General features: G+C 36.0%; 2 protein-coding genes across 3 annotated transcripts in view; one reads left to right on the top strand and one right to left on the bottom strand.

Annotated features, from left to right (window-relative positions):
* The window catches only part of LOC107090172 (protein FAM160A1-like), a 32,288-nt gene extending 28,390 nt beyond the window's left edge, over positions 1 to 3,898 (bottom strand). Inside the window, exon 1 of one of the 2 annotated variants that reach the window (XM_015383412.1) lies at positions 3,749 to 3,898. The gene's annotated coding sequence lies outside the window, so the exon portion shown is untranslated. Of the gene's footprint in view, positions 1 to 3,698 lie in introns of both variants that reach the window. The other variant, XM_015383414.1, reaches the window with a different exon arrangement.
* Positions 3,899 to 8,714: 4,816 nt separating this feature from the next.
* LOC107090175 (mediator of DNA damage checkpoint protein 1-like) overlaps positions 8,715 to 11,055 on the top strand; it is a 24,567-nt gene continuing 22,226 nt past the window's right edge. The window contains exon 1 of the mRNA XM_015383417.1: positions 8,715 to 9,175. Coding sequence (XP_015238903.1) covers positions 9,085 to 9,175 — 91 coding nt within the window. The 5' untranslated portion in view covers positions 8,715 to 9,084. The remainder of the gene's footprint in view (positions 9,176 to 11,055) is intronic.

Consider the following 11,055-nt stretch of genomic DNA (forward strand, 5'->3'; position numbering starts at 1 on the left):
ATATATATATATATTCAGAAACTAGAAAGTGTTAGCTTTCAAATAATGTATCACACATATAATTTGGGGTTACGGTTCCTAAGTTATTTGATTTTCTATTTGGGTATGCAAAATAGGCAAGGATTACAAAAAATGAGGTGGATATTAAAAGCTTAAATTGGTCTTAGAAACATTTCATGTTTGATTTAGAAAGCTCAGCACTCTTTGAATGATAAAAGACCTGAACAAACTCTAGGTGCAACCAGGACAATAAGTTTGTTTTGTCACCCACTTGCATGAACATGACTCAAGTATGAGGCGTCAGTGCGAATAAATAAACAGCGTCCATCTATTGTCCACATGTTCTGCTTTGTTTATATAGATTTCCTTCCTATCGGGCAGCTTCTGGTCTCATTCAATCTACGATGTTTTAAAACCAGCTTGCAGAGATGTGAGGCTAAAGGACTGTAATCCGTCACAATGAAATGTATTTTTAGCTCAGCTGGGAGAATAAAGGGCTGCGATGATTTCTAATCTAATGACAAACAACTTTAGCACAATAACACAGTGTTTAATTTTTGCTTTCTCTTATTTTACTCAATTTCAAGCATGAATATCCTTTAAATGTGACTTTGATTCTTGTTTTAATGACTTCATGCGTTTCAAATAGGAAGAACGGGCCGTCAGCAGGCACATACAAACAGGAAAAAGTGACAGCGTGTTTGGGTCCCACCCTGGGCGTTACGGGAAATTCCAGGAATACCCAGGGAGGACGTGAAGATATCTCAGCATACCTACAGTATGTTCTGCTGCTGGGGAGACACTAAGGAGCCAAAAAGAGCTTTTATCTTACAGGGAAGAAGAGATATTTCTCAAAAATTATTGCATAGCTAAATTTTAAATATAAGTAATAACTGCTTTTTTTATTTTAAGCCATTACTGTATGCACAAAAGAGATAAATGTCCCAACAACAAAGGTAAAACAAACGCAAACTAATTCATCCTGCACCATCTGGGCCTCTAATCTCTGTGGGTCTGTGAGGGATAAACTGATGGATTTTGGTCATTATAGGATGTGCATGTCAGTGTGTGCACGTTTCTGTCTGCTTTTCACCTCGAATCAGTCTTTGCAGCTTTCATTCATTTTTTTTGTTTCTTTTTTTTTATTAAAAAGCTGTGCACAGCATTAGCTTTGAAAAGCATATTAACCAAAATTACTGTAATATCACTGAGAACTCGAACCTTGTCTGGATTGCATGAAAAAGGTTGGACTTGAGAAAATATGCAGAAAATCATGTGGTCAAACTCAGAAACCTCTCAAACAGACCCGACTGCATTCCTGCAGGCTAACTTGGTTGCACACGTTTAAGTAAAACATGTAGCTGACATTACCACACAGATGGGTGGTGTCTTTAGACAAAATAGAAAAAGATTCAGACCGTGAAATGTGATCACCCTGCCGGCTTTTAAGGTTTTCAATCTGATTGGAGATAAAGAGTTGAGGAATGTATTGGTTCAGTGGTCCTCCTCACACAGATAGGAGAACCAGTGTGTGTGTCTGTTTCAGACAGAGCTGGTGGGAGGAGGGAGGTAATCTGAGATGATGTTTAATCCTGAACTCACTCTGTGTCTGTGTCAGTCAGAGGGACACATGCCTTTACAAAGAGCAGAGATTAAACATATGTTCAAACAGACATACTTGAATTAATTCTAACATGTTTTAATTTGCAGAGTTTTAGGTCCTTATTTAATAACGACTTCAAATATCGGTGGTTATTACATTCATAAGAGTGTTTTAACAGTCTTTGCATTCACAAGAATTTTCTGTGGAAAGTTAAAATCTGTGAATTCAAGGTCTGCAAAGACAGCTGTTTGTTTTGCAAATAAAAAAATACATAAATAGTAGAAAAAAAACTAAACAGACTGATCAGATCATATCACAGACAGACACTGTTGTGTTTAATTCAGTCATAGTGAATATGATTGAACAAAGACCTCATGTGGAGTCCCTCAGGGCTTCATTCTGGGGCCACTTTTAATCAATTTCCATGTGTTCCCAAAAATTGGACACAGTAAGCTACAGTCATTTAGTCAGAGAAATAATGGTCAGAAATTACTCCATCATAGGGTTGCCAACTGTGTCATGGTCTTGGTTCTGTTGTTCTTTACTTTGCTCCTTGTTTTCTAGATTTATTGGTTTAATTCCAGTTTTGTTGTAATTTCTAGATTTATGTTAGTTCTCATGTTTTTCTGTTGCCCTCTTGTGTGTGTGTGTTCCTTTCCCCTTGGCTCCCTCGTTGTCTCCTCACACCTGCTCCTTGTCAGCTCGTTAGCCCTCCCTTTGTCTCTCTCTGCTATATATGCTCTCCCTCTGCTCTCACTCTTTGTTGGTTCCTTGTCTTTGCTGTCCTCCCATGCTGTTGTCCACCTTCCTCGTCTCTCCCTGGCTCCTTGTGTTTGGTTTCCCCAGATGTCTCCTTAGTTCTGGTTTGCTTTTCATTATTAGTTGGATTTTTGGATTCCTGCCTTTGTTTACTGTTTTTGCCCCATTAAAACTCCTAGAAATCTTCTAAGCCTCTCTGCCTCTGCACTTGGGTCCTCCAAACCACAACTAAACCCTGACAAACTGCCTCTTAAAAAAATAACTTTCCTGTATTTAGACACAAATTTAAGCATTAAATTTAATTTGGGTTTTATTTAAATGTATACAATTCCTTCACACAATGAAGGGCAAGAATAAATTCTTAATGTCGGGTGGAAGACATGTCCCTTATTTAATTTTCACTGAGTTGGAAACCATATTCCGTATTCCTGCTGGAAAAAAACTAGACTCAGACTTCAGCTTTTACACACTTTTATTAAATAAGTTTAATGAGTTAAGGGGGACCCTATCGTACGGAAAAACTGATACATTATCTTGATGCTGCTGTGCCTTTCCTGACCAACATCAGGGTTAGTAGCTTTCTGTACATCAAATGCAGCCATTTGTAAAGGGGTGGGGGGGCACAAACCCATGCTTTCCAAGAAGGAAAGTAAGGGCTTTGATCTTCACCAATCAGGAAATAACCAGAGGCTGAAATATCTTTCAATCGGCTCACTTTCACAGGCAACTTGATAATAAAGCATGTGTGGTGTTTTTGTGTGTGTGTATTTTTTTTATTTAAAATACTAGTGTATTTGGTTTAAACCAGTGCAGTCTAGATTTACATAACAGTTTCGATTTACATTACAAAATAAAAAAATAAAAACTCAAACCAATTACCCATTAAATAATAACTTAACAGAATTTTTTAAAAATTGTCGCTTTATATTTCCCTAAACATTTCCATCTCCTGATTCTGGGTAACATAAGTACAGAAGCTTTACTCAGAGCTGTTTAACATGAATGAGGGGCGGGATAGGTGAGCACCATGGTGAACACACAGGTACACACAGGTGGACAAATATTACTCAGCAGGATGTAACATATAAGATAAGATAAACTGGATATGATATTACACACATGATGCTCAGATGAGATCTTGTGCAAATCTTCTTCCAGCATTTTTCTGAATTCAATCTGAAGTCAATTTATTGTAATTTACTCACATTTACCTGTAGGTAGTTGGAGAATAAAATACTCTAATAAGAATTAAACTTTTTTTACACACTAAAGTACAGCAAGTGTTGAATCACAATATATCCGCTTTTTTTTTAAAAGTCAGCAATAAAGTATTTACCTCTAGAGACGCATCTGTGTCGCAGCGATCTAGTAAAAGACGCTTCTTACCTCTGAAATGTTGTTCAAAGTTGTTAAAGGTGAAAAAAGTATCCTAGAGATCCCTTAAAATCCTGAAACGTTTATAAATCCAGGTGTGAGTGACTGTGGTTCAGAGGTAGTGTTGTTTCTGAGCGCTTTGCCATTTATTAGGGATTAAGCGGCTGTACTGTCAATCATTTTGCTCCAACCCTGGACCTTCACGTTAGCCCCGCCCACTGTGTGGCTTAACTCCACCCACTTGAAGTCAGAGCTCCTCCTCCAACTCATTAGTAGTGTCATTAGTTTTTATGACATACTTGTTGGAGCTATTTATTCTTTATTTATCTATCCATTGGAATTCTGTTAATTAATTCCTAAATTATATATTTGTTTTGTATTATTTACAGAGCTTATTGGCAGGTTAATAATTGTTGAATCTATTTATCTCTGTTTTATTATTTTTCTTATTTATTTTTTGTTCTGAAGTATGACAGGAAGTGATGTGGATCAGTCAACTTTCTATAAGTGTAGGGGCCTGGGAATTCTCTTAATCAAAAGGCAACAAAAACTGTAAATGTGTGTAAACAATTTAATATCTTTTTATAAATGTGTACTTTCCCTGGCAAAATGTGATGATGTAAATTTTCCTTTTTGTTTTGTGGTAAAATGTTAAAACACCAGCAATGTTGGATACTGCACAGTGTACTTATTTTCACAATGGAGACGAATGTTCATGTATTAATGTAAACTGTGCAATTGTTGAAATAAAAAAAAAAAAATAAATAAAAAAGGGGGGGCCTGGGAAAGGACCAGCAGGCATTTGGGGTTTGTGGCCCATGGTTTTTACCAGTGCAAGAGAGGTAGGACAAAAGAAAAGTTGGAACTCTGTGATTGTTAAATAGGAAATAGGATAATAAACCTTCCAGAACCATCATCAAATTTGGACATTGAACCTTCCTTTCCCTGTGTACAGAAACTTGATCCCGGTGCCTTAGTAGTGGCTTAATTGGATGTTTGGCTTGGCAAACAATCACCACTACAATACTGTATATTTGCACTTCTTCACGCTTCCCAAAACTGATGCTGATTTTAATGTGAGAAATTAAGTATTACTATGTATTTGGCTTTGTTGTATAAATTGGAAATCTTCAATAGATAGGTTTCTGGATAACTTTAATTCTGCCAATAAATTCAATTATGCTAAAGTTAACATCCAATAAAAAAATTAAAAATAAAGAGAACATTATAATTGAATAACCTACCGTTAGTCACCATATAAACACTATAATCAGAATAAAGAGTTTTGATTCTCCTATGTAAATGTTTAAATAGTTATGCTAGAAATGTGTGGCTAAAAATGAATTTAGTTAAAGATAAGCCTGCATAGTATATTTAAATACATTTGAATTCCATGAACATTATATAGAAGAGGTCTTAAACAGGGGGTCCGTGACCCCTAAGGGGTCCACAGAGGTACTGCATGGGGGTCGCACAAGTTTTGGTTGATTACACTTTTTTTTATATTCCCCCCTGCAATTTTTTTCCAGTAACTGAAATGTTTTTAAATACACGTTATCATGAATTCAACACACTGTGGTAAACAAATGGAGGCAGAAGATGTCTTTCAATCATCAATGATCACATTCAGCGACAGACAGGAGCTCTTTCAAGCTGGGCACCGTTTCATCCACAACACCTGTCCCATCAACCAGGAACCAGAATCAGAATTACTTTAATAATCCCAGGGAGAAATTACTTTTGTTACATCTGTAATAGAGTGACTATAGGACCAGTTTGATAGAACACAATTTCATACAATATATATGATTAGGGGGGGCCCCGCTCTCGCCATCAGTTTCAGGGTCCTTGGCCTGGAAAACATTGAATATAATAATATATAGCATTTCAATCTGTTTCTGCTGTTTTAATGTTTTCATGGTTATGTTTTTCTGTAATTGTTAATTATAGGTTTCATGTTTAAGCAATGTTTTAAGCATCTTTACATGTTAATACGTTCATCTGAATGCATTTATTACATACCCCATGCACCTTTTCCTCCTTTTGGCACCTTCTTTTGACTATTAAGCCGATGTGACAAAAGAATTTCTCCACTGTGAGATCTTATCTTATCTATGCTTATGTACTTTATTGAATATTTGTATTCATTTTTCCTGATTTTCAGTACTGTTTTATTTATTAAATTCTGCATTTTTTATTGTGGTTGTTGTTTGTATCCGTGTCCCTCTGTGAAACCTAGTACTTCTGGCAATTTATTGTATTAGAAATTTTCGACAGATAAAATTTGTTTTGTTGATGATTGATTGAATGATTGATAAATAGAATGATTTTTTTCTTGTTCTTCAGCTACTTCCGTAGTTTTTCTAAAATACCCGTAACTTTTTATATGTTATATTTTAAACTGATGTCCCAAATGTACTTGTTTTGGGAGTGGAGGCCTAAAGGTTAGGGCATAGAGCTTGGAATCCAGAGGTTCTGAGTTTAAGTCCCACTCCCAGCAAAGACCCTTAACCCCACACTGCTCCCTAAAGCGCCGCACAATGGCAGCCCACTGCTTCCTAAGGGGATGGGTTAAATGCAGAGAGTTCATTTTATTTATCTGTACTTGTGACAGTGTAATGACAATAAAAAAGCTGGAAATGTACTGTTCTGAGATTTTTAAGAGCTAACAAGTGTGCTTTGTTTTGTGTGTTACAGCACCATCTTGTGGTAAGATTTTAAAACTACACCCCTTATCTATGTCAATATACATGCTGTTGATCTCAAGTTTATTAAATTGCAATCAATTATCAGTGTTCTATCCAACATCTTTAATTTTCCAAAATATATCTGAGTTTAACTAAACAACAGTCAATGAAAAGAGGTAAACAGGTGAAGAGCTTGATGTGGGTGACATCATCAGTGACATTAAAACAATGCAAAACTATATTTGATTTAAAGACAGTAAGACCTTGCAGTTTTGTTTTCAGTTTCTTGTAGCCAATCTCAGTGTTTGTCTTTTAGCTGCTTATTATGTTATTTTGCTCACACTGATTGTAATATGACTCCAAACAAACAGTCCAAACAGGCCACCCAGTGGACGCCCATCTGTTACTGCTTGCATATTTAATATCTATTGTTCTTGGCCAGGGTTTGTGGTTTCAGGTCATTTATTTCTCTGTAATCCTTTCACTGTGGTGTGTAATTTGTGCATTTTTATTATACCTTCTGGCTCTTTTTAAAGTTTTGTTTGTTTCTTTTTCTTTAATCATTTTTGTCTTAGTGCTGTTAACCTTAGAAGACCTTTTAACCATGATAAAATCTGAAGCAGAAAATGAACATGTCATACCTTATCAATACATTTAATTGGATAGAGTGCTTTAAACAGCTTTAACCCTCCCAGCAAAATTTCATAACAACAGAAAAAATCTATATATACATATAATCAAATGAGACATCAGATGGAACATTATTTGCATAAAAACAAAGTTTGTTTTCCTTGCATTTATTTCTATTTGCTTCTCACCTTTTCCTTTGTCCCTGCTTCTACCAAATCCTCCCTGAACATAAACAAATCTATGAGCTTTCTCTGTGAACTTCTTCATCCTCATATCCTGCAGCTCTAGATCACTGTTCCTGCACTGCACATATCCTGATATTGTATAGCTCATTGTGTCTTTAGACTGCTTTAGCTGACTTCAGATATTGCAGATAAGTCTGCTTTTATATTTTTGTGGACTTTAGTGGCCTTCAGTAATCAGATGGGAAAAGGCAGGAAGACAAAAAGGTCATAAAATAGAGAATTTGAACCCTGAAATTAACGCTTAAGACTGTATAAATGAAGCACCTGCTCTATTGTTACACCACAGGGCAACCCGAGTTCCTGCACCGTCTGATCACCTAAAGTTTCAACTTGTCTCTTTTCGTCAATCAATTTTAAAACGGGTCTCACTGTTACCTGCTACACCTGTTTATTCTCTTCTGCATCCATCCATGTGCCACAGATTTCTCAGGACAAAAAAATATAAAAAAAATAGGCAGAATGGGCTCAATTTAGAGTATTTTGAGAAAAACAGATCAGTTATCAGTATCAATTTTTTGTCTTGTTCATCACATAGTAAAATATGCTGAATGTTTTTGACTTTTGTTGTTGTTGTTAAAGATGCTGTGTTGTATTCCATTTAACAAGTCTTCCTAAATAAACAAATGTGGTGTTTTAACAATGCAGTTTAAATTCCTGCAGTGAAAACATACATTTGATTAAAAATACCAGTGTTTTTTTTAGTGTTTTTGTTGCATTTTTTTCTCTTTATGAATACTGTATTAAAACTATTTTCAATTGTAAATAAAGAAAATATTAGAAAATATTTTTAACTTTTTGAGTTTACAAGGGATTTTTTTGCATCACTCTTACATTAAAATAAATTTTGTTAACCTGCGTTTGTTTTTTTACATTTAATGCTCAATGTTTGCAAGCAAATAAATGTTGTTTTTTTATCGATCAATAAAGTTTAAAATTATTTTAAACAATGCAGATTTTATATTTAAGAGTCCTAAACAAGATTTAGCAGATGGACAAAGTCACCTATAAAGTCACAAAAATAACCTTAGTTCTTAGTTTATTTATAACTGATCGTATTTATCTGGTGGGCTTCTTGTTTTGTCAATATAAAAGAAAAAATATTGTAGTTAATTTATAACAAACAAACAAATTTTAGTTAGGTATTTTAGTTATTTTATCTTTTTGTGCAGCACTTTGGAAACCCTGTGTTTATTTAAACCGTGTTATATAAATAAAGTGGATTGGAAAATTGTAAAATAATTATGTGTTGCAGGATAATGTTGAGAAAGCTGCTTGGTTTTATTCAAAAATGTTAAGTCCTCCCTAAAAAATGAAACCTTGTTTATGGCCGCCATGAACTTTGCACCGCCCCTGATCAGATAAGCTAATCATCATTTCTCTCATCTCCATTTTCGTGACGTCACGGGGTCGGCGCTCGTGCGGCTCCGTATCAGGAGCTCGCGGGGAAACAGGGAAGCTTGGGGGAAAGTCTTCAGACGAAGCTCGGCTTCAGAGCGAGTTTCCACCGGAGACTGGATGCGGATAAAACGGAGAACAGCTCCCGGGTTCAGAGGCAGAGTCTCTATCCGCTCCTGGAAGCCGTTCGGAGCTGGAAAGTTCTCGGTGTTTAGGTGAACTTGTCCCCGCTGGACGCTGTGTTTAGGCTGCAGGTTATCGACGGAGGAACCGGAGAAGAAGAAGAAGAAGGGAGGGGAGATGGGAATGCGGTTTCTCTGCTAAACAGGGGCTCCCTTTTTTATTCAGACACTGAAACCTCCAAAAAACAATTTAAGAGGCATAAAGCGTCATGGCAGAGGCTCGGGCAGAAGAAGAGGAGGAAAACCTGAGGAGGGACACGCGAGAGCAAGTGGTCCGCAGACAGCCGAGCAGCTCCGGAGGTAAAAAAGCTCCAGTTAGTGGCCTGTTTGCACCTGCTCACACCACAGTTTATCAGTAAGATGGGAAAAAAAAACTAACGAGATTTTAAACACACGAGAAATACCTTAACTATTGAGTCTCCACACAATAAACCTTGAATAAAAACTCAATGAAAGCGCGCTGTCTCTTTAAAGGCGCCGCAGAGAGCTGGGATGTTTGGAGGATTTCTGAGGAATGTCACACTGCAGATAACTCTGATAGGGAAGAGGATTAGGGCCACTGGGAAAATATAAACAAAGTTAACTGGTTTTTAAATAATCTTTCAGTTTAATTTAGGAAAAAAGTCAGAATTCTGACTTTAATCTCTGAATTCTGACTTTTTTTTCTCACAATTCTGACACATTAATCTTATAATTCTGATACTTTATTCTTATGATTCTGACACATTAATCTTAGAATTCTGACACTTTAATCCTGGAATTCTGACACTTTAATCCTGGAATTCTGACACTTTAATCTTGGAATTCTGACACTTTAATCTCAGAATTCTGACACTTTAATCTCAGAATTCTGACACTTTAATCTCAGAATTCTGACACTTTAATCTCAGAATTCTGACACTCTAATCTCAGAATTCTGACACTTTAATCCTGGAATTCTGACACTTTAATCTCAGAATTCTGACACTCTAATCTCAGAATTCTGACACTTTAATCCTGGAATTCTGACACTTTAATCTTGGAATTCTGACACTTTAATCTCAGAATTCTGACATTTAAATCTCAGAATTTTGACACTTTAATCTCAGAATTTTGACACTTTAATCTCAGAATTCTGACACATTAATCTCAGAATGCTCTCACTGTAATCTTAGAATTCTGACACTTTAATCTCAGAATTCTGACTATTTTATGACAGCTAACAGACATGTTAGCATCAAGCCGTAGCCATGTCCGTTTTAGAGACTAAACTAGCTCTCTTGTTTTAATCACCTTCTGCTCTTCCATTAATGAAATAGCATCACCGGGGACCCCTTAGACGCGTAAAAAGTCGCCTAATTCTGTAATTTTCCACCAATGTGTTACTGGCACTGCCAAACAACTCACATCTTTGTCAGTGAAGCTGAGTGCTCCCACATCTCTTCCTTCATGGTTCCCATCTACATTAAGATCCTTAATTCTGAGATGAAAGTCAGAATTCAGACTTTCCAGTGGCCCTATCCCTCTTCCGTACACTGACCTTCCTCTATTTGGAAAAATAACAACTTATAACTTAAATAGAAACACTCAATAGAAGAGTATAAAGGTAGCTTTTCAAATATAACTATTTAGCCTTTACATTTCCTATTAAACATAAGGTTAAGTAACTGTTGGATGATATTACTTTAAACTTGGGATGTTATGATAATAAACTTTCGGACTCAGGAAAATATTAGATGCTCTAATTTATTTTCAATATCATGGAATAAAAACATGTTTAAAGACATAAAAAAATGGTTATTTTCATGAGAATCTCACATTTTCAATGTCAGCATTTTCTAAACAGAATCAAAGGTAATATAAGTTAAATAAGTTTACAAATAAATGTTAAATAAACATAATATAATTGTACTTTATTGATCTCACATTGGAGAAATTTAACCCATCCCACTGGGGAGCAGTGGGTTGCCATTGTGCGTTGCCCGGGGAGCAGTGTGGGGTTAAGGGTCTTGCTCGGGGACCCAGAGAATTTTTTTTTTTTTTTTAGTTGCAAGTTTTTTAATGTATATATTTTCAAGTTGCACATTTTTCAGAGAGTGGAGTCCAGCTTTGCAAATCTAACACGTTATTTTCGAGTTTCCTGCTTCAGCTAACAGGATCACTCTGGTGTTGCTAAAGGAAAACATCTGGCAGGATTATCA

Source organism: Cyprinodon variegatus, unplaced genomic scaffold (assembly GCF_000732505.1).
Source record: "Cyprinodon variegatus isolate N-32 unplaced genomic scaffold, C_variegatus-1.0 Scaffold284, whole genome shotgun sequence".
Taxonomy (NCBI): Eukaryota; Metazoa; Chordata; class Actinopteri; order Cyprinodontiformes; family Cyprinodontidae; genus Cyprinodon; species Cyprinodon variegatus.